The following is a 23,481-nucleotide window of genomic DNA, read 5'->3' as shown; positions in this document are numbered from 1 at the left end:
AGCAGCCACTGTGCACGCAGCCTCTCCCACGTACCCGAGTTCATTCACTTCGCAGTATTCAGGCATCAGTGTAGCTCTCACAAACATCCCTTGAAATCAGTGGTTCTGCTGAGACAGTCAGCTGCACATAATCGGCTATTCATTTTTTGCACCAAACAACTCAGTTCATACTAAAGAAAAAGCACCTGTTATTGTCAGGAATATACAAATATTTACCACAGTTTTCCTTGCTCATTACAAAATCAGTTACAAAAGCTTACAGCACATTATGTACAAATTCTACCCAAATAGATATAGGAGCCATCATTGGGCACACTAACAGCATCGGGCACGCTAACAGCATTGGTCGTCATGTAAGGCTGCAGTCATCTCACCCTGCTCTCCTCCTGCACCAAGCTCTGCAATGCTGCAGGTGCCTCACGCAGTGCCATAAATATAGTCTTTGGATTGGCATTTCAGCAGAAAGGAGTTAGTTCTTCTTGTGCAGGAACTTCATTTTGTTTCCTAAAGAAAGCACACCATCAGTCTCCACACATACTGAGAAGCTGAGGGCAATCAAAACTTACTTAGCAAATAAGTCTAAATTTGTCATGGAATTGCTGTAGAGTAACTCTTCTTCTTAATGCCAGCAGGGACAGGCAGCTAACAGAACCTGAGTGGTCAAGTGCCTTTTCTCCACCTCTTTGGTCATGGTTTGGTTTCACTACCCCCAAATGAAAATGAAAGTGTTAACAAGGATCACAGTTAAATCTGGTTTTGTCAGCTTTAATTATGCTTTTGCTGTTTGCACATTTCCTATCACCTCAGGTAAGGCTTTATTGACTTACAAAAAAAAAAAAAAACAGATACGAAAATCCATTTCAGAAATACTTCTAAAGCTTTTCCTCACCAAGGCCTCGTAGAAACTTGTTTACTCCGCTTTGTTCCGTGTCTGGAAGCTCTTCCAAGTACTGTTCTACCCTCTGCTCGAAGAGGCCTGTGGAGGAGGGAGAAAACGAAGCTGAAGTGAGCTGCGCCGGGCTGGACCCGCTTACCCCAACCCCTTGCGCACCTCCAGCCTTTTATTTACAGAGCCCTTCACCTCCACAACACCGCCACGCGTTACCGCCCGTGAGGGGCGATCTGGTATCGTGTGGCAGAGACGTTACGTTCAGGGTAACAGATTCAAGCCAGGGGGTGAAGGCCGCTCTCGCCCGGGCGGCAGCTCGTGCCGCCGCTCCGGGCCTTGTCGGCTCCAGGCCGCCGAGCGGGATCGCCGCCGGACGGACGCCAAGAGCGCGCCTCTGCTCAGCAGCGACAGGCCGGGAGACGGGCCCGCCGCAGCAGCAACGCCGGACCGCCCCGGGCTGCGCCTCCTGCTCCCTGCCCTCGCCAAACGCGGCCCTGGCTGCAAACCCCGTTACCGCCCGGCGGCGCCGCTGGCTACCGGGGCGAGCTGGGCTGCGATCCGGGCCCGGGCTGGATTCCCGCCAGTGCCCGCGCTGCTCCGGCAGGCAGCGCTGCAGTGTCCCGGGCACGGATGGAGGGAACGGTGCGTGCGGGAGGTGGCTCCAGCCCCCGCCTTCGGTTGAGCATCAAGTGAGCGTGGCTTTAGGGGAAGCTTTCACGCCTTCCCCCCCCGGGCACTGGCAAGCGGCCTCCGGGACTGTGCCCTTCGGTGGGTGGCTCCCAGTCTCACCTCAGTGATGCAGGGCATTCGGATGTGATTGTTCTGTTGGTTAAAGCCTTTATATTACCACCACCATAGCTACTACTAAGCCACAAGAAGCAAACAGTGTGTTTCAGATTTGTCAGTTCCCCAGAATTTGCTCAGCCCTGGCAGTAGAGAGGGACACCAATCACAGCACCTGCGCACAACACAAGTAACCCACGCTGCAGGAAAGACAACCACCCTTACCTTTTGCCCTGCATTTTCTCAGCTCTCTGTCCTGGATGAAGCCAGCAAACATTTGGGATTCCATGAAAACTTCCAAGAAGCGGCGGATACTCTTGGAGGCCACAGATTTACGGAAAGCTTCCCTTTGGAAGGCACGCTCTCCTTTTTCATTCTGGGTTAGGAACAGGGAATAATGGCCAACTGTCTCCACAAAGAACCGGATAAAAACCTCTGACACTAATCCATTCAGGGTGTTACATTCTGCAAAATAAGGCAGCGATAAGACACCAAAATCAGCTGCTACCAGAGCTGTCAGCATTGTCACCCATGCAAGGCCAGGTACTGTCATCTCGGTGTTTACTGTTGTCATGCTAATAACTGGGAGCAGCTGTACCGTCTCCTTGCAGACCTGGATGTACACCAGACAGGGTAACAGCTTTATAATCAGGAGTGCAGTCTACGTAACTGGTGTTTCATAACCAAGAGTCAACGAGAGCTACAAATCCTGAGGAAACAGCCCAGAAAATTAAAAATTTTGTGAGTGTTTCATCAAAATTACACCTCGTATTTTAACGCTTGAGTACGTTTTCTTGAGATGCTTCTGAATGACTCAGAATTAAAATGTTTACTCTGGGGATAATAAGCCTTTACCAAGAACTGATCAAAAAGGGTGATGTTGTAGAATTCGGGTTTTCATCATTTCTGAGATGTTAAAGCAGTTTTACATGTGTAACACAGATGAGTAGAAATAAATTTCAAAACCTGCACAGGGGCCAGTTTCATACTTTTTTAACCACAGGCATTTAAATTCACCCAGGGTGGTTTTTATAATTGCTGGAGAGAAATATGAACCTTCAGAGGCAACTCAGCCCCTCTTGCAGTGAAACTGTGTTTTGGAGGTACCTGCTTCTCTCCCCTGAAAATACCAAGCGCCAAGAGCAACTCCAAACTCAGACACACCCCAAGCATGTACAGTTATCTGGATTGAATTAGGGCCAAGTTAACTGCAAAGCTCTATTTGAGTCGAGGTTTAGAAGTATGTCATTTACAAAGAAATTAAAATAGGTAGCTGACTGTATTACTGTGGGTTGATGCTATCAGTCTTATTCCCTGTGTGTTCAGAGACCATCTTTGATGTTGCTAAAGGTATCTGAATACTAAAGCCTTGTCTTTCTCATGGATAGAAGGTCTCAATACTATCTACATGCTTGTCTATACAAATCCCTGTTTACAAATGAACTTACCATCATCTGAATCACTATCTGAATCCTGATTTATCAGTTCATTCTTTCTCTCTAGAGCCTGCTCCAGAGCAGCTTGCAGTTTTCTAGGTAATAGCGTGTCTTCATCATCCATCTGACAGAGGAAAAAAATAATCTTTAGATCACGTTGATCTGTGCAGCAACTACAGCAAATACTTTTGCAAGGTTTAAAATTCAGAAGAAGAGTGTTTTGTATCTGCTACTGTCATGGTACATAAACAAAACAGTGAAAATCTTTGTGCAACCATCATATACTTCTAAACAAAATTTCTTGTCACTCTTACTGAGATTAAAGCCAGGAAAAATAATCCAAAGAGCAACGTAAACATATAGAAACTTGGAACCAGCTCTTTACATGACAGAGTCCAAATCAGTGTTTTTAACTAAATACACATAGTCAATACCTAGGTATGTGTACACACAGCTGCTCTAGTTGGGGTTAGGCAGCTTCTTTGGTTCTTGACAGTTGTTTTTACTTACATTCTAGTATATCTTGTTTTCTGAGTTTCCCCCTGTTGCTCTCTTCATCTTTTTTAATGCTTGTTCAGCAAAAGTAAGCAGACATAAGAATTTTAGCTCTGCAACCACTGTTCACCAGCCATACATCCAGGGACTCATACAAGAAAGTTTATTCATCTAACCTGCATATAGTTATTTCTGAAACTATTTAGCACCACACTGCTATCAAGAGATAGTGCTATCAAGAAATCCTTCATCTCCCTACAAGGCTCCGGCTTTTTCTACCACATTAATCTTTACCTTTTCTCACTCAGAAACTTTTCTTTGCAATTTTTGTCCTTTTCACCTCCAACAGTGTGAGTTTTCTTGCTAACATGAAATTACAATCTTTGGATGTTTTCTTTGCAATGTGAATACAGTTCTTGATTTCTTCTGACAGTCATAGCCTCAATCCCTTTTTCATACCTGAGAAGTACTTATTTGCAGGTGAAACAGAAAGAGAGCACCTTTTTCTTTTTCCTCTAATCTCTTTCCCACTGCACAATTCCAGCCAAATATCTCTAACCAAAGAAACCTAGTCATACTATAGGAGTAAACAGGTTACTAGACAGCATGGCAACATTTTGATCTGTACTTTACCTGTCTGATGAATCGATCAGATCCCAGGTTAACCATCAAAGCCTACGGAAAAGAAAATACTGTAGTGAAATATATCTGAAGAGACAAAAAACATTCATTTGTGTTTGCCTTTTAATAGAGAAAGATCATCTGAACAATCCCAAGCCTCAACATGAATCGAAATTCCTACTGTGAAACAACAGGTTTTGTGCTTTATAAAACAAGAAGATGAAGTTTTTCTTTAGAGCTTAAAGTCTAATTTAACATAGTCAGATGCAAAATATCTCATACCAGGTTAATATGTAAAAATCTAAAAGAGTTGGGCAGTTTTCTTTAAACCTAAGCAAGTTACTGCTAATCACTTTTAATGTGCAAGTGAAAAGTTTTAGAGAAGTTTAAAGAAAACCACGTTACTTGAGGCAGCAGGGCTTCTGAAAAGCAAGAGTGTGAAATATTAATGATCATGAAGCAGCAAAGCTGAGAGACGGAGCTGGGATGATGTGGAAGAGCAATGTTGGGAAAGTGGGAGGAAAACAGAGAAGATATTTACATGGGCCAGAGGCACAGAGAATCTTGAAAGCAAGCACAAGAAAAGAAAAGTTCATTAAAAAAATAACAGAAACTAATCGGAGTAAGAGAGAAGAGTGGGACCTTGAGTGTTTTTGTGATGTTTTACTGGAAGAGCTGATGAACTGGAACTCTCGTTTGATTTCCAATACAGTATTAACAAAGAAAAAAAAAAAAGCCTTAAAGGTTTGATTTTCTGTGCTGGCTATGGCTTCATGCTCAAGTTCTGTCAGCATCAATAGGTGTCATAGCAGGTGGCACTCCACATCTTCCTCCTCTTGTTCCAGATACAACAAAATCAGAACAAATCAGCATATTTATACTGTACTTACTTGCTGACCAGGTTAACATTCACTTCCCTCTGTCAGGGTGCACATCTTCTGCATGTGAAGAGGGGCAGAGTAAAGAGAAGACTAAAGCTACCCCTGCAGTTTTACCAAGGCGCAGTTGCCCATAAGAATTAAGCAGAGAAGGAACATTAAAAATGAAAACCTGTGAGAGTTTATGTGTGAATGGCAGGCCCTCTCCAGGGTGGGACAGCTTTAGTTCAGGAACACAATTCTGGTGCCAGCTCCTACCTCCTCTACAGGCAGCTCCTTCAGTTTGGGCAGAGAGCTGGAGAGCAGACCCACCAGGAAGGGGGTAGGGCAGCACACGATGTCAATCATGGATGAGGGCAGGACAGGAATGAAGGTGTGCTGCCAGGAGAAAGGGTACAGCAGGGCCACCACGGCATGCGAGCAGCTCGAGAGGGTGCTGGAAAGGCAGGAACAACCAGGTTAGCAGATGTCTAGAACAGCTACCACCTGCTGGGAAACAGCATGTTAAAATGCAAGTGCCCGAGGGGCCACCCTTCTATCACTTCTGACGGCCCAGGTCCCCTTCTGGACCCCGCGACTTCTGTACTGTGCAGCGTGATAGTTCCTCCTGTGCTCACTCTAGGTGATTTGAAACTAAAAGTAAAAAACTAGACTCAGTTTGTTTCATTATAACAGTCAGGAGACACTTTGATCTAGAAGACAAGGCTTAATGTTCCCAAAAGCACTCAACAGCAGTCTTGAATGATGCTTAAAATCCAAAAGCAACTTCCGTTCATGGCTGTTATGACCATGCCAGTAATAAAAACGCATGATTCTGAAGTTCTTATGTCGAGTACTAATGCACAAACAAGGGAAAATGAAAACTTTTTTAAAAATAGAATACGTTTGGAAATACAATATTAAAAGAATCTTCTACTAAATCAGATGTAGCCCAAGCCCCCCAACAATCAATACCTATGCAAAGGAAGTGTAGTAAAAGCAACACATTTTTCGAAGTTGGTATATTTTTGTGACAACTGCATATTTTTATTATAATACATCTTATTTGGCTTACTGACCAGTTCTAGTGATAAAGGTATTAACCCTGCTCAGTACTGTAAAATACTCATTGGTATCATCTAAACATTAAGACTTGATAACATTTGTGGAAAATGTCTTGCATGCATTGTTCTTTCACCTAGTGAATCTGATTCCCTTCTACAGTCACGTTTTCCAAATGTTAAAGGAACACCATTACCGAGCTAGTTTTAGTATCAGGGGAATAAGACAGGCTCTCCATTTCAGAGCTTTGATTTTGGACTGAGTTCCAACATCTGCTTCTTGCAGCTGAGGATGACAGAAATTTGGATTTTTACCCAGCCTAGCATGACTGAGCTAATTTTCTCAGAGTGCAAACTTCTGCTGTGCTTAGGGTAGCCACCCTAAGAACTATAAATAACTGATAACTTCAGAGCCGTTACTGCTCTAGAATGCTGGGGAGAAATCCTGATTTCTTCTACTGCAAAACTTGTTGGAGACTTTAGGTGGCGTCAGACCTCCACCGGAATAACCCTCAGGAGCATTTTTAGTTGAATATTCCGAGGGCAAGGGAAAGGTTTCATCTGTTTGTTCCAGTCAGTGATTAACCTTTGAAGTTTGCTGAATGGGAAAAGTGAGAATTAGACGATAAAGAAAGAAAAGGCTGAGGAAGAGCAAATGCTAGTCTTTTACTGCAAATAATCTGTTGGGCTGGTTTTACTTGACTTTTCCTTTAGTATCTGTCAATCACAGCAGGTTTTTATAACATATGTCGCCTGACACAGGTTTCTTGTAAAATGATGCATATCTCTTATCTTTTTTTTTTTTTTTTTTCATAGCAGGCAACAGTGCTGCCATTGCTTCATGTTTTGATCTCAAGTGTTTACCATAGCAAACAGGGTGGTGTGTTTCAGAAATGCTGTGCCGCACGGTACAGACTCCCAGCATTTTCTCAAGCTCACTCTAATGACTCTGTGGCATTTTCAACTACTACAAATTCAGTCAGCTAGGCAACTAAAAAAGGAGCTTAAGCTAAAAGCAGGAACACAAACATTCTTCTGATATTCAGTTAGTATTTTTTTCCTTTCTATAGAATGCCCTTTTATAATTTGTTGTTTTACACGCAGTGCTGTGACGTAAATCAGCCCCTGCATCCTCTTCTGCATGCTATTCCCACGCTAGGGGATGCTTCAGGCTCCCATCCAGAACACTGGTTTCTCTTCCAGAGCTTTCCCGGGAGCTGGCAGGGGCAAAACAGCAGCTGAACGCAGCAAGTGGCCATAGGGGTTGTCCTGCAGCAGCACCCTTCTCTGCTCTGCCAGCATCCCCCAGGTCACACTGACACCTTTGTCAGCATTGTGACCTCTGCATTTTGAGGTTCTACACACAGTTTTTCAAACCTCTGCCTCAGAAAGTCTTTCCCTGTGGGACGTCTCATGCTGACCCCCATGAAATACCTGCTCCGAAATTTCCATCCACAGGTTGCTGGCTGCCCTCCCTCCTGGACACTGCTTGAGCAGAGGGCAGCGGGAGTACCACACACAGTTACCAAACTGCTGCTTGTACAAAGTGGCTGTGTCTCTTCTGTAGCTGGAAACACTCATTTTGTTACGAGCATAACTAAAAAAGAAAAAATAAATGGACCATGGCAGTGTTCAAGGCCAGGTAGGATGGAGCTTTGGGCAACCTGGTCTAGTGGAAGGTGTCTCTGCCTGTGGCAGGGGGTTTGGAAGTGGATGATCTTTAAGATCCCTTCCAACCCAAACCAGTCCATAATTCTATGAACACACATCTTTGACTTCAGTGTAAGGTTTTTGCATTCATAAATCCCTAAAATACGGTTCAGATTCTTCTAAAAGAGAAGCAAATTGAAAAAGAAAGCCCTACCCTGGGAAACCAAGTCCGCTCTAGTTTTTCCTTTCAAGACATGCAACCCACACATTGTCCCACTGTTCTTGTTTATGAGAAATAAAGTCAAATGGTTTGTATTCTTTAAGGTGTGTGAAGCACGCTAAGTAAAGGAACAGAATAGTCAAAGAAATAAGATTTTCAAAATAGTTTTAATACTCTAAGGCAGTTTTGGTGATCCATGGGGCTGGTTTTGAGAGTGGGCTTTTTCATTTGGTCTGTGCAGCTTCACAGGAACACTGTTTAATACTCTAGCTGTTGTTCTACTGGAAAATGCTTCTTATATTACCCATATGCAGGTAAGTTTATACATGGGCACAAGAAACCAAACCATTGCATGAGTCAACACTAATGAGCAGCATAAACCACCACATCCTTCAGAGGGGAAGCACTGCCGCAGTCATGCACAAGTAGGAGACATGCTATGATGTTCCCAAGGCTGGAGTACTCCAGAAATGTAGACTGCTGTACTGGCCTGTGTCTCTGCAGAGCTGCTGAAGGGAAAAATCAGCCTTCTGCTTAAACCCAGCACATCCCTCTGCTCTGTCAACTACAGGCTGTCCTGCGCGCACGTGTAACTGTACACGTGGAATAAGTCTACTAACAGTAATTGACTGTGAAAAAGTGACTGTGCTTGCACATTTTGTGGGATAAGGGAATTTTCTCATGTGCAGATATGTAAGGCTATTATCTAGCCCTATGACATAGCCCATGCCACTGAACTCACCCCATTAAGCCTGTACTCATCCCAATAATTTGCACTCCACTAAAGCAAAATTAGTGAACAATTTGTAGGAAAATACACAGTAGCAATCCATTTCAAAACACAGGCAATCCTCCACTCCTCCTTCTGCTTTTTTTTTTTTTCCCATGGGTATCATCTTGTTAAAAATTATTTGGAATTTGCCCAGGTTTTGGTTATTCCTGTGCCTTTTATTCACTAAATTTAAAAAACCTTCAGTGCTTGATCTTTTCCTCATGAAAGTATTTATATGAGATTATACAGTCTTATTGAGACATTCTTAATCACAAATTTCTCTTGAAGAAGAAATCCTGTATCATGTTACAGATGAAAGATGACAATGCTTCTTTCCCACTCAAAGTTGCTCTTATCTTCCTCTGGGCTATTTTGTTTCCCAAATCATTTTCTCATGACAGCACACAGAAACCTTTCCTTGTTGTGTACTTGGCTGTGGAGATACAAGGCTCACAGCAAGAGCCGAGGCACAGGAATTTCAGACATCACCATGACTCAGCTGAATTGTGGAGACTGCTTGTGAACATGGTTTAGGCCCACGGCAAAAGCATATTAATGACTTAAGAACATTTACTGTCTTTTAGATAAGGGGATGCCTGCTATCAATTTCTGGGTCAGTCAACCAACAAATAACCCCAAGTCCAGGCTATTTTAATATCTAATCACAGCACAACTACCATGCTCTGAGAAACACACGTTCTTCTCTGTTGAACAGTGGATGGACACTGCCCTGGCTAGAGGGAGCACTGCTGATGAAATGCTAGCCCTGGATGTGTGTGTGTCAGAGGACCATAGCTTGTTGCATACTGGAAGTCACCAGCTCTCACGAAATGTTAAGCATATTCAGCTATTCGTACTATTCACATTGGAAATATTCCACAGATACAACTTGATAACTCTCCTTTCCCTATAACAATAGCCAAAAGTTGTGTTCCTTCTCACTTTCCCCCTCTACCACCTACAATTTCTCACTGATGCAGGGGAGCATCACACACTGAGCATCTCCTAAATGCAGGAATAAGCCTCTAGCATAGACAGTCACTTGTTGTCAGGGCTCCCTGATCCTATCTTGTTACTCTCATGCACCTTCACAGTCATTTTACATTTGCATTGAGGGAGGGGAAGGTGAGAATATCATCCTCTCCTAAGGGACAGGCACGCTTACTCAGCCTGGAGAGAGAGGGAGCACCACCCCTTAGGTGTAGGGCCAAGCCACACAGCAGCTCCATCACCCCAGGGCCAGTGCCAGCTCTGTGCTATGCCAATATTCTGGACCATGCACAGGACTGAGACCAGTTGTCAGAATCTGGTCCCTCTGCTTCCTCAAATGGAGAAATGCAGCCAAAAATGTAGATTCACAATGAAGTGTTTCCACTGCCTGTGTTTACTTTTCCACAACCTTTTCATGTTTCTCATTTCTCCCTGCTGATTTAATTATGTTACTCTGTCCACATTTGCTGAACTCTTTCATCTGCTGTGTTAACACATACATGCTCCAGCTCACAACTGCTCTGTGACCAAGTTATATCCCTGACCCACATCCTCTCCTCTGCTCAGGACAGCTTCCTCTCACTTGAGGTTAGAGTCTGGAGGCTCAATCTTTCCCAGGTGCAACACATCGACTCAGGTGGGTATTACACACCCATGTGCCTTGTCACAGGCCACTGGTGTGCTCTTGAGAGAGCTCCTACCGTTGTGCTATTGCTGAAATGTGTAGCAAAACCAGACACTTCTCTCCTATACCCTTCACTGCCTTCCCAGATCCTGGATTAATTCTACTTTCTGACAGAGAAAAGTCTGTGACAACTCTGGGAGACAGAATGGTCTGGGAGGTTTGCAGAGGACTCTAAAACCTCTGGGAAAAGGCTACAGGACCATGGGTTCCGCCCATCTTCCCTCCAACACACACAGACTGCAGAGGTGAAGGACAAAGCATAAAGCCTGAAAAGCATCAAGTAGAGAGAAAATGGAAGTAAAACTGGTAGCACATGGCTACATTTTGGGTGGAAGATGGAGTGCACACAGCATTGTGAGAAATGTGCTGTGCCAGATACATACCTAAGTGCTGGGGAAAAACAAAGGTTTCTCTGGGTGCATAAGAACAAATAGTAGCAGCACAGTTATTGAAGTGGGTAAGACTTAAATAACAGCATCAGGGGCAAAATACAAATGAAAACATATCAGTGTCCTAAGTGATAATCTCCATACTCCAGTGTCACTCTAATCATCTCCTGCAGCATTCCTGCAGGTCAGCTTTTCAAGCAAGCCCTTGTCATAAGAGCTGACAACAGAGAGCTGTTACCATCGCTGCACCACAGTGTGAGAGCTCAGCTCCAGCACCCCTCTGGACCCTCAAGTGTTCTTCTGAGGCTGCATGCCCTGAGGGCTCCCTAGATCAATAGCTTGTGCTTTACTCCCGGGGCTGCTGTGCTGTGAGGACACGTGTGTCATTAACCCCGATACCTCCAGCCACTCACAAAGTAGGGCAGGCAGGAATAAAATGAGAATTCAAGAAAGTCTTTCATACAATGGTGCAGGACATCTCCAGTTTTCTAGCCAGGATAAACGTGTCAGACATGACTGCATTTCTTCCTACGCAAAATCATTGCTGATGGTTTCTCTGTTATCACACTAGGATGTTTAAAAGGGAAAAAAATCTTCAGTTCCTCTCTTTTGACTCAAACCAAAGATATTACATGGCTTTTAGCCTACCCCATGAGCATTTCAATATAAAATCATGTGAGTCATTGTTGCTACAGGAAAAGGGCATGGCAATGGAGCCATCTGACTGCGCCAGGTTCGGGAATGTGCAAGTGCTCGGGAACAACAGGCACATTCAGAGACACAGCATCATATGCAGAGAGGGCTGGGGAGGGGGCCATAGCAGAAGAAAACTGCAGGGAGCACCTGGGATAACCTTCTCACCAGCAGCAACATGAATCAATAAATACCTTTGTGCTTGTAAACTAATACTGGAGTGAAGCTGAAATGGAGAATTTTTGAGAAGTGAAGCTGTCACAGGTAACATCGCTGCTGATTAGGGATTAAAGGATACCTCTGTGAGCTCATGTGTAAGGCCTGCCATTACTGACAGGTCTTGGAGACCTGCCTATTTGTAGGATTGCTTGCATTTGTAAGGCACTGGTTTTGCATGATCAGAATTTCGCTTGTTTTCACTGAGGTTTTTAAGCTGGTGTGATAACTCTTTTGTTTTCCAATTTTAGGCAAAATTAGATAGAATGATAAAGTAATTCAGGTGGGAAGAAACCTCAGGAGGTCAGCTGATCCAGCCCCCCCCGGTTTGGCACCAGAGCAGTTTGTTTCCAAAGCCAGATAAAAAAATGTTATTTTGCTAAATAAAACATCTTTGATGCCCTTTTTTTGTGAAAGGGTGGAATGTTTTCATGGCAAGGACTTGAATGCTGGCAGGGGGAAGTGCCCTGTGTGCCGAGGACTTCTACCAGTGATGTCTAAGCTCACACTGATTTGGTGATGTTAAAAACCATCTTAAAATAGTATTTTTTTGTGCTTACTAAAAAGAGACTTATTGAGCTGCTAATTACTTCAAATGAAATGGTTCACACAAGCAGCGCCTCCCTTTCGACTGTAGCCCTGGTGGCACAGAGAAAAGGGAGGCTCATGTGGGAGAGGAAGATCATCTTCATCCTACAGGGAACCGAGGGAAGGGAAGAGAAGGAAACAAAGGAAAGGAAAGGAGGAGGCTGAATTAAATGCAAAGGGGTAAAACCAAGACCTGTGAGGCAGAACTGGGAGGGGAGGAAGACAAAATGAACATGGTGAGCAGGTGAAAATGAAACATGAACTGAAGGCAAACAGGCTGGGATGAAAAATTAAGGGACTGGACAGTGACTGGCTGGGCTGAATGACACAAGCATTGGGAATTTAATATGAATATGAATAAAATTCTGTCACACACATGCAGCCAAATTATTAACTTGAGAAACTTGTTCCTCCTTGTTGCGGTGGATAGATGGAAGGGCTGTGAGGCCATGTGATGCCAATTACCCATCCTCTTCTGATGCCAGAGACATTGAGAAGGGCTTCAGCTGCAGGAGGGAAGGTTGGACACTGGCATAGCTGAAGGTATGTGACAGAGGCTCAAAGCCCACTCGTAGTATAGATGCAAATCAAATATAACCAGTGCTCATACTCTTCAGCCACTTCTGCTCTGCTTCCTCCTTACCCCAGTATGTAAACCCGCTGACACGCAGGGAGAAACAAAAGCACAGCTTCTATCAGAAATAATTTTCAAAGTGAAAAGACAAGTTTCCTCCACAATGGTTATATTTATATATCAAAACAAACACCAGAATCATGCTCAGTTTATTGCTGTTTGGCCCAATTAATTCTAATACACTGATAGAAAAATTATTTCTAATGATAATAAAGCAGCAGGAATTATAGTCAATTCATGCCTGGCTTCACCAGTTAAAACAAAGCATGAGGGGACAGGCAAACTACTGGGTTAGGCTTTGATTCAGCAAAGTATTTTAGCATAAGTTTCAGCCTTAATTTGCTTTCACCGTGGTGAAATACTTTGTTGAAATGAAGCCTCAGAGACCTTTTCCTTTTCCACTTCTACTTTAATCAGATCAGCCCACAAGTACAACACAAGACATGATATCCCCTTTTGAGCCTGAGTACCCTGACTGCTGTGGAAGAGTGCTGTTGGAATGGCTGTAAAGTCAGCCCCTCTCTCCAGCGAGGCATGTTTGAGCTTCTGAAATCTGAATAATTTTTCACCATTCTAGAAGCCCTTCAGGGGTAAAGCAAATTACAGAGACTCCTTCTAGCCCTTATAAGGTGGTTTGAAATTAGAGACTGTAGTTTTTGAAGCTATTAAATAATTGTAATTTAAATTTAATGCATTATTAATATATTTATTAACTTTTAATATGTAATTTAAATTTTAATTAAAATATATATTCCAGCCTCCTGGCTCAAGAGTCTCCTGTGGTCAATCCAACATCTGTGTAGGGGTGCACAGGGAGGAGGACTCCTGTCCTCTGGTGCTGCCAAGGCACCTCTCCTCTCCTGACCCGAGTAGCTGCAGGAAGTTGAAGATGGAGTGGTTGCATACATGACTTGAAAGAGGCTTCTGAATTCCCTGTTAGTAAATCTGACCTTTGTCTGGATATTTAAAATCAAAGTAGTGGGTGCATATTACACAGAAAATGGAGTGAGCTTAGGCTGTAAAAGCCAGAGCAGGGTAATAATTTGTATTGTGATCTGTTTTTTAAATCAAACACTTAAGTAAGCGGTAAATTAAGAGTCATGACAAGAGGTCCTTAGGAGTTGGCCAGAAGTATGCAGGTAATACTGTATCTGCGATCCATACCTGACATCCTGCTTTTCGGGAAATATGAACAGATCTCTAATGTACGTATTTTAGGTCACTTTTTCTCTTGATGTCCGGGGAAACCTGCCAATAGAAAGCCCTGCCTCTAGTGTCTAAATAAAACTGGAAATTCTCTAGTGTAAATATGGTCATGGTGGAGGGAAAACGTATAATTCCTGTGAGGATCATGGTGAGCCAAGTCCATCCACGCCAACTCAAATGCAGCAGCCAGTTCCGAACAATTCATAACTTCATTATTTCATTAATTAAATGAATTAATTAAAATTAATTAAAACAAATGCTGCTACACTCAATCTGTGTGACTGGGTAAAGAGCTCTCTAAAGCACAAATGAGAGGTCTTCCCTGGCTGTTGTGGCCTATAACATGTATTAGCTAGGCTTAGCAGTGAGTTAATGACTCAGTCCAGAAGCAGGTGAAAATCCATGACTCTGCATAGGAGCTTGACAAAGGAGAAATATTATTCCAGAGGTGAACATTTCCCAGGGTGACTGATTTAGCAAACCAGGAGCTCTGCTATTGCACTTTGACTATCAGCTTCCAGGGTCCAGTCACTGTTTCCTTGCCTCCCCAAGTGAGGTTGCCCGGTGTGGTAAGTAGCAGTCTGGTGCAAAAGTGAGAGTCCACCTCTGCTCCTGCCAAGGGTTAAAGGCAGAATCAGGCCACAGTGGCTCCCCTAATTCAAATGATGACACATTTGCTGCAAGTGACCTTTGTGATATCCCATGGAGCACAAACAGGTCTCAGCGATAACACTGGCAGGGAGAGGGGGGCACAAGCTGAGGAGGAAATGCATATTTTCTGCATCACATCAGACCCATTATCAGTTGCCGTCCTTTGTAGAATTTTTTAAACTATGCTTACAACTTGAAGAGTGCAGCTACTTAACCCTCACACCCTTCAAATGGTGGTCTTTCCCTCCTGACAAGCCAAACCTAAACCTTGTTTTGTAAGAAATGAGTTACACTTTTAAGTTTTATCTGGTGCTGTCTACAGTATAGTCTGAGAAAAGCCAAGCTTATAACATTCTTATAAAAGAATCACAATATGGACTCCCCTGTCTGGCACAAGCAGCGCCACAAGCTGTTCAGTGAGGCACCAGTGATGCAGTTAATTTTGGGACACACGCCAGTGTGTCCAGCTCTACCCAGACTACTGAAGGTGAATTACAAAAAGCCCAGGCACCAAACCCTCCATGCTACTGATAACTCCAGGTAGAAGATTTTTAATGAAAAACACGGTTTCTGGAATTGTTTTCTGACTTTAATTCATAGAGCCATGGGTTTCCACGCTGACGCGCCAATGAGTACAGTTTGTGGAGCAGACTTGCCCAATGGTTTGTGTCATTGTCTGTATCCCTTTTCTGGTCCCACTTTATCATATTTCATTGAAAATCGAGTGGGAAACATCTTCATCCATAACCCCTTTTCTGACCACGTCCCCTTTAGCTTAAGCTTGCAAGATCTTGTCCTACCTTGTGCTGTCTTATCTTACCAGTACAATTGCATCAGCAGCCTCACCATAATTACCTGAACATATCCCCACGATGCATTACAAATACACCAGGCAATGTGGAGCACAAGGGGCGAGGGTCTATCACGATGCTTGCCTCTCCTTTCATTGCTCCCGCATGAAAGGTTGCTCAGAAGCATGTGGACAGAAAAGCTTTTCTGTAACCATAAATGTCCCATCACACCAGAACAGAGAACGTCACAGAATGTCGGGTCATATATTGATACACTGGGCACTGTGCTAAGACGTGCTAAGAACAAAGAGCTTAAATTTTAGTATTTTCCAAGATGACAACAAAGAGACCAAAATTATACCAGGATGCTCCAGGCAGCCCATGTTGTTATGCAGGATGGCTGTTGCAGCAATCTGCACACAACTGCAATTTACAGTCAATGGCTTAAGGAATGAACAGGTACATTATAATGCCCTTGTGCAACCAGAGGTGACATTTGGAACAGCCAGCACCTGCAGCTATCATGCTGGGATATTGTCTCCCATTATCCCAGAGATGGGGTGAAACATGATGTGGTCTCAGAGATCTCTTATTTTAAAGTTGCTGGATTTAATATAGAGACAGCCAAAGTAATTCAGATTTTCAATGTTCTATATTTACATAACACATATGGGGATATTACCAAACAAGTAGTAAGTGCAGGTTCATTTTGACTATACAGGAGGCTTTCTTTTTTGTTTTTCATTGAAACATGGGAAGACAGATATGCAAAATTTCTAAAAGTTATCATAACTGGTCAGAAATTAGTAAATTATTTCATTAAGAGCTGCATTTTCAGAATCCAACTCCCACCTTCCTGGAACACCGTAGGGACAGGACAGACAGTCTGAGGTCCCGCACACAACCTGTGAAGCACAACCCTGGCTCATGGCACAGATCAAGATTGTATTGCATGGAGCTGAGGGCTACAGACAAGCAAATGCACTGTCAGGAGAGCTCCCTTTCAGAGAATAGCTTTGAAGTACTTAATTTAAAAGTAAGCAGAGAAAAGCTGATTAAAGGGAAATGTGGTTTCAACAAAGACGTTGTATTTTGCTGCCTTAATACTCATGCACAAGAGAGGCACATGAAAGCCCCTGGAGAAAGAGACATGCAAAGTGCCCTTGAGAATGAGAATTTGGCTTTTCAAGCAACCAGCATTCAATCATACTTTTCATAAAGCTCAAGAGAAAGGGATTTTTTGGCAAAAAGTCATTGCTTTAACACATCATCCACCTGCCCAAACTTTGTCAGGTAGTTACAAGAAAAATCCCCAGCATTTCAAAGTGGAAAGTTATTAGTCTTAGTGCCCACAGAGTAATCCAGTCCCTTCCTTCAGGACAGCTTCTTAGCATAAATCCATTACACCTGGTTCTGGCCCAGGTGCTCTGGAGGAGTGTTAACTACTTGTTCTTTCCATACTGGGACCTTTGCTTCCACCAGTCCTTGTTAATGTTCACAGGCAATCTTCGCACTATTAACAACGTGACAGCTGTAAAATAGGAGGAAGAATTTTTCTCTGTAGTAAGAAAAGAGAACAATCCCAACCCCCCAGTCCTTCTCATTCAAAAGCTAAAAAGAAGGAATCTGTCTAAATTCCCCCACTGGGAACTAGGGGCTAAGTTCGGAAAATGTTGCAACATACTGCTGTATCTTTATTGTGCCAATAAGCAATCCAGAAGAGAACTGCCAAACAACATGGTCATCTTCTTATCACATTCCCTTTCATGGGGAAGTGGAAGGGAGAGAAAATTTTGCTGCACAAATCAGAAGTGGAAAAATGATTATTTTTCCCAGTGTAGAGCATTAGCCAAAGCCTGAAGAGACATGAATAAATACCACTGGAAAGGAGGGCAGGAGGAAAGGAGGAAAAGGAAAATCATACAAGCTCTACCCTTCTTGGGATATGGCATATTGAAAATAATATTGAAGTTCACTGCATACTAAAAATGTTATTATTAGATTGCTTTTCTTTGGGACTGTGGAACCTTAAACAAACCAGAGACTTAGAAGGTTAATTTTGTTTCTCAGGCTGTCTCTTCTGCCTGACATACACTTTCCTACTGTCTGCATACAGCTCCTCTGCCAGCATCAGTCATCACATCATCTGAATGCCAGAGAAATGTAATCCAGGTGGTACAAAACCTAAGTGTCTCTTGAGAAGGGGGACTAAAGTGCAAAATTTCTCTGAGAAACATCTTGAAAGACAGTTCTGCTGGTTACCTTAAACCACCAACTCCACATCAGATGGAGCATTTCCAATTCCAGCATTTAGACTGTAAGACAAAGCATCTTGCAGGACCAGATTGCATACAAACATCCTACGGAAAGAAGATAACTAGCTATATTTGGTAGGGTAGAAAGAAGCAGAATAGCAAGAAATTGCAGTTACATGAGGTCAAATAATCACACGTTACAGTGTTAAAGGTTTTTTAAGTAGAAGTGTTTCTAATTGGTGATGTTTCATAATGTAAGCAGACTGAGAAAAAAGTCTCATGAAAGAAAAGCGATTTCAGGGAAGGTAATAGACACTCAGACAGACTTTAGAGGATGCTTTTTATGTAAAAGATGAAGGCAGCTGCAAGGTATTGTCCCTTAGGTAAAGCAGGGATGGTCTGCGAGTTCTAAATCACTCCTAAGGGGGGGCTGATCTGGCTCTCTGGAGGAGATAGAAACTCTCAGGTTACTTACATAGAAACGGATGGATTTGATTTATTTAGAATAAATTTTGTCTACTAGCCATGATTAGATACTGGATACTTATATGAGGGTTCATTCTCTCCACTGGAGAAACCAGTGGAAGAAATTCTCTAGCTTATGTTCAGCATGGCAGACCAGACAAGCGCAATAATCCTGACAGAATTAAGAAAGCTCTTCAAGATCTTTGATAAAAAAAGTTATCGGAAGAGGTGTCATCCATCCATACTTCTGGGTTTAGACATCAGATCGGGGAGCTATTACACATTCCACAGGTACAGTAGCTTGCATCTCTAAACATCTTCTTCAATGCACACCTGATAACTAAAGTTTCCCTGAGAGAACGAACTGGACTTCTAGCACAATGTAGGGCTGTACCTGATGTGACCAAGAGAAGACATAGTTGTGTCTTCCATAGACCGTGCTTAGAGCATACAGACCCGTTAGAGACTGGCAGCAGTAAACTCTCCCTGACAAGCTGATTTCTGCCATGTGTTGATTGTCAAATTTCTCTCTTTTTTTTTTTTTTGGTGGGAAGGAAAGGAGATGTTTATCACTGCCCAAAGCTCACAGTTTACTGATCACACTTTCTCTCTTTTACTTTTTAAACCTGGCAGATTTTACAAGTGTCACCCTATGTCAGGCTACTGGAAAGGAGCATTCCCAGTCTGCAGGTGAGACTGGCCAGGCCTATCATTGCCATGATTAGTTTGGAAGAGTTATATCCTATTTTTGTTAAAAAAAATAAACAGTAAGGAAATAGGGAATGAGATTTCACTTTAGTAACCTGCCCAAAAGTTTAGCTGCTCTCACTTTTCCACTCGGGCTTGCTACAGGACTGATGAATTACTGTTAGTACTAAGATTGCCATTTATTTCCTATTTAAATTTTCATATTTTAACTTGAGCTACAAGATTTTGTCTGCTAGATTAAAAGATGCCTAATACTGATTATTCCTATCTCTCACTGAGAGACAGGAACCAGGCTGCCTCTCAACTGCTGACTACCTTTGCTGCTTTCTAGCATGGCCTCACAACTTCCAAAGCAACAGATTCAAGTATGAGGACAAACATCAGTGCTCCCTGAACATCCCAGCTAACACAGACAGTCCTAAGCGGTCTCTGTCCGTGAGATTAGGGAAATGCCATTGTTTGTTCTGAAAGCCTTTGCCCTGGAATACAAGTACACTCTGCTTTCTTTTTGCTCCACAAAGTTTGCATCCCACATGCCTGTGGGATAACTTCCCCCAATATTTACATATTTATACTTCTGTCCTGTATTAGTCAGTGTTTCTGTCTGGAGCCCATAACCTTTGGTCAGGTCTGGGATCTGCCTGGGTGGATGTTCTACAGTTGTGCTAGAAGACATATTCCTCCTGGCAGTCTAAAATGCTTTGGGGAGGGCCAGGGAGGTTTTTGTCCTTAACAGGATGAAGTCTTCCCACCTCATAGGTGCCTAGCTTCTGCTCCTCTGCTTGCAACAGCACCTCTCTTGACATCCTGGGGCGAGCGCTGCAGAGGAGGGTTTCGGGGCGCTGCAGCACACCAGGTGACAGTCTATTGGTCCATGTTGGGACAGGGGATGTGTGCTGGTGGAGGGGCAGAGAAACATGCAGGGGAAAAAACTCTCTGTGGGAAGACAAAGTCGTATGTGGCCATCCCTAAGGAATGAAGACACTGATGTGCAGGAGCTGTAGCTGCACTGAAGTTCACTCTCATACAACATTGCCTCAGCTTCATTCCCTCAGATCTCCCTTGCACACAGGTGAAAAGTGTGTTGGGTTTATTCACAAACTTACAATATCTTGTAAGATACAGTAAACCCATCTAGCTCACAGCTAAGGATGGTGCACGATAAACATTTGTCAGTGGCAGTACCACCCTGAAGTGTGCCCATTCCAATGCTCCTGCCCAAACCCAGCCCCCTGCTCTGAACCTCTCCCAGCACAGGAGCTCCTGGTGTGACCTGGCCAAGGGGCCCATCTGGTTTGGAGAAACTACAGAATTCCTACCACAGCTGGGCTGGCACAGACTCCTGGGTGAGGGAAAGCATGGCAAACGGCAGGAACAAACAAGGGGAACAGGAGGGGGCACTTCCTGAGCTGGCACTGCCACTTGGAGAAATGCCTGGCACACCTTCACCTTGGGCTATGTTTCCAAGTTCACCTGTATGGTTTATGAGCATAAAACCCATTGCTATCAACAGAGTTTTTTCCCTTGAAGCCCATGCTCCTGCTTCACTGAGAAGTAGCTGAAGTATCTCATATAAAACCAAAAGTCACAACAATGAAAAGTTATTTTGTCTTTTACAAAGACAAGGACTCCAAAGAAGCTTTTCACAGCTGCTAAACCTTCACAAAGGTCGCTGAAATGAATATTCTAGGATTTAGATCCACAGCAAAAGATGAGCCTCGTTCAAACATTCCCACTGATTCTGGATGCTGATGGACTGGACCTATATATGAAATGTAAGCAAATTATGCTCAGAGTCCTTCACAATATAGTAGATTATAGCAGAAGTGTTTTTAATTTATAAAAAATGGGGTTATAACAAAGGGTCATTGACATGCCCGAGGTCTTCCTTCCCCCTCTCCAAACAGGGGAAAAGGCGAAAAGGCTATTCTCACATACATGGATGTATCACTTCCTCAGCAAGCCTGTCCCCAACATAACTAAAACAAGCAGAGAAATATTTTTCTTCCAGTGTTTGCTTTCTATTTACTTTCTGTTGCTACCTCTGTGCCTGCAGCAACACCAATGTTCCCTGAGCCCCAGAAACCACTGAATTTGCATCTACTGCCAGCCTTTCAAGCCCCCGAGGACTGCACTACACCAGCTCTCCCTTTGCAAATGGCAGTCCTGGGGTCGTTTCAGAGTTGGGGTGAACAGACAGAATGGTGGGAACACAAACAGGGGCTCCCACCTGGGACAGGGATTGGAACTGCGAGGGGACATGCCAACTCAGCTGTGCTTTCAGCAGATGTTTAAGGAATTGGAGCTTTAAGTTACCTTTCTCTGAGTTATTCCAAGTTTCTCTATCATTATTTTTATTTCACTGTTTTCTTCTTGACTGTTCATGGAGAGCAAAATACTAAAAGGTCACTGGCAGATTCAAATTCATTTTTAAAGGTGAGCAAATAGCTGCAGGGATTTATTCCCCCAATTTCAAGCAGAAAAAAAATATAAGCAACATATGGGGAAAAAAATCAACCCAACTGCACATATCCAACCAAGGCACCCTCACAGTCCTGTCGTTCAAAACTTTACTATTGTTTGCTCATTTCTTTCTGTGATCACTTTCTTTTTCTTCTGCACAAAGATCAAGGAGTATAAATTTTCACATTCTGGGCACTATGAGAACTGTAAGTAACAATTTATTGAATGAGTCTCACTTCACTAGGCATGACTTTCTCAAACCTGTATAATGTGTGAAATCATTTATTGCTTGGAGACCTGTTAAACAGGCAGCCACAAAACCCCACTGCATCTCATTGTTTGAAGCCTAAACCTCAATGTCATTTATTTCTAAGCTATTTTTTTGGGTACATGCAGAAATCAAACCCTTGTAAAATCTTTTTAATTTCCTGCTTTCATTCTTTGGGCCCACAGACTGGACCTGTAAGATATTTCACTACTTTTTTTTTTTTTCCACATTACTGGTAAACTCCTTCAGTTTCAGCCATGATGCCCATAAATAAAATTCAGGTCAGACAAGGCAAAGGTTCCAAGACAGACAGTTATTAGCTCAAAGCCAGAGTGTTTCATTATGATCTTCATCCCCATTTAAACCATGAAAACCTGAGTTAGGTATTGAATTTAAATCCACTGTCACTTTCTGCAGGCCTTTGTCAAAGGACTCATTATTAGTTTCTATTTTACAGTACCTCCAAGATCCCCATGCTGAGAGGGGATGCACTGTATCAAGTAGAGCTGTGTGCACACACACACAGGGCAAGAAGTACTCTCCGTGAGCATTTAAGATCCAACACAGACCAGACAGAAGGTAAGAAAGAGGTGCTACGTTTCCAGCATGAGTCACACAGCAGGTCAGAGAGGTTCAGAAGGACAGCTCAGGGTTCACAAGTCTTAATCCAGGGCCTTATCTACCACAGCAGATTTTGTCATACTCTTTTTAAACTAAATAAACTATATGTACATAATAAAGAGTACATGTGGGTATAATAAAGTATATGAACGTAAACCTTTTTATAAGAAAGGTCGTGTCCCTTCTTACAGGAGCAACCACGAAACCTCATAAGCTTCTTTGATCTCTCTGAATCCTCTCCCTTCTCAAAGTACTTTATAATGGTCCCTAACTTGATGCCTTGTCCTCACAATAGAAACAACAGTTCACTGAAGAAGAGGCTTTGCAAGAGAGAGTAATGTTCAGCTATGTGTTTACAAAAGGGGATCTTTATCATTTCTGGTTCCTGTTGGTCCTGGTTCTCTATTTGTGTGCCAAAAGGGAGAGCAGCAGTACTTTGCTTGTAAGCAGGACTTTGTTATCGTCTGCTCTGAGGCATGTAGCTATAAGGCTTGCATGGGCAAGCCTGAGCTGTTAGCTTGCAGTCAGGCTTGCAGTGTGTACAAAACCCTGGTTGCCTGATGAAGGCCTGAGTTAACATGAGCCCTCAACATCAGCAACATGACTATTTTCCAAGCCAGGCTGCCTTAAGCCTGTCACAGTAGGTTTAACTGTTGCTTCTTTTCTCTGAACAGTGCCTGGAAGTGCTACATGACATCTGCTGGGCCAGCTATCCCAGAGAAACGCTCTGGGAATGGCCGCATTCTGCCCCAGCCCTCAGCTGAGGATGTCTCCTGCAGGAAGCCATCCCCGCGGTGCTGTGCCTGCAGTCCACAGATCTGGGCTCGGGGTATTTTGCCAAACAAGGACAGCATCACAAAAGAGTGACAGGGAACTCCAAAACAGAGCACCAGTTGGCCGCAGCACAGCACAGTCCTCATTTTTCTGTGTACCATTTTTGTGATTTTCCACTCAAATCACTGTGCCATTTGAAGGAACGCAGACCTGTGTCATTCTGAGTTACAGTCAGACTTGTGGGTGCCACTAATTCTTCTAAATGAACAGTAAAATAGAAACAGACAGAACGATGTAATG

The 23,481-nt window shown here is 43.2% G+C and overlaps 1 protein-coding gene across 5 annotated transcripts in view; it reads right to left on the bottom strand.

Moving 5' to 3' along the window:
- Positions 1-325: 325 nt before the first annotated feature.
- The window catches only part of DENND2B (DENN domain containing 2B), a 178,947-nt gene continuing 155,791 nt past the window's right edge, over positions 326-23,481 (bottom strand). For all 5 annotated transcript variants that reach the window (XM_062619830.1, XM_062619833.1, XM_062619832.1 and 2 more), the window contains 6 exons: positions 5,361-5,538; positions 4,237-4,278; positions 3,121-3,232; positions 1,898-2,137; positions 890-976; positions 326-504 (listed from right to left, as the gene is read on the bottom strand). In XM_062619830.1, the coding sequence (XP_062475814.1) occupies positions 470-504; positions 890-976; positions 1,898-2,137; positions 3,121-3,232; positions 4,237-4,278; positions 5,361-5,538 (694 nt within the window). In that variant the 3' untranslated portion in view covers positions 326-469. The remainder of the gene's footprint in view (positions 505-889; positions 977-1,897; positions 2,138-3,120; positions 3,233-4,236; positions 4,279-5,360; positions 5,539-23,481) is intronic.

This window comes from Pezoporus occidentalis, unplaced genomic scaffold (assembly GCF_034315485.1).
Source record: "Pezoporus occidentalis ecotype Australia unplaced genomic scaffold, CSIRO_AGI_Poc_V1 ctg214, whole genome shotgun sequence".
Classification (NCBI taxonomy): Eukaryota; Metazoa; Chordata; class Aves; order Psittaciformes; family Psittacidae; genus Pezoporus; species Pezoporus occidentalis.
The sequence above is the reverse complement of the archived record's forward strand: the minus strand, read 5'-3'. Positions and strand labels throughout refer to the sequence as shown.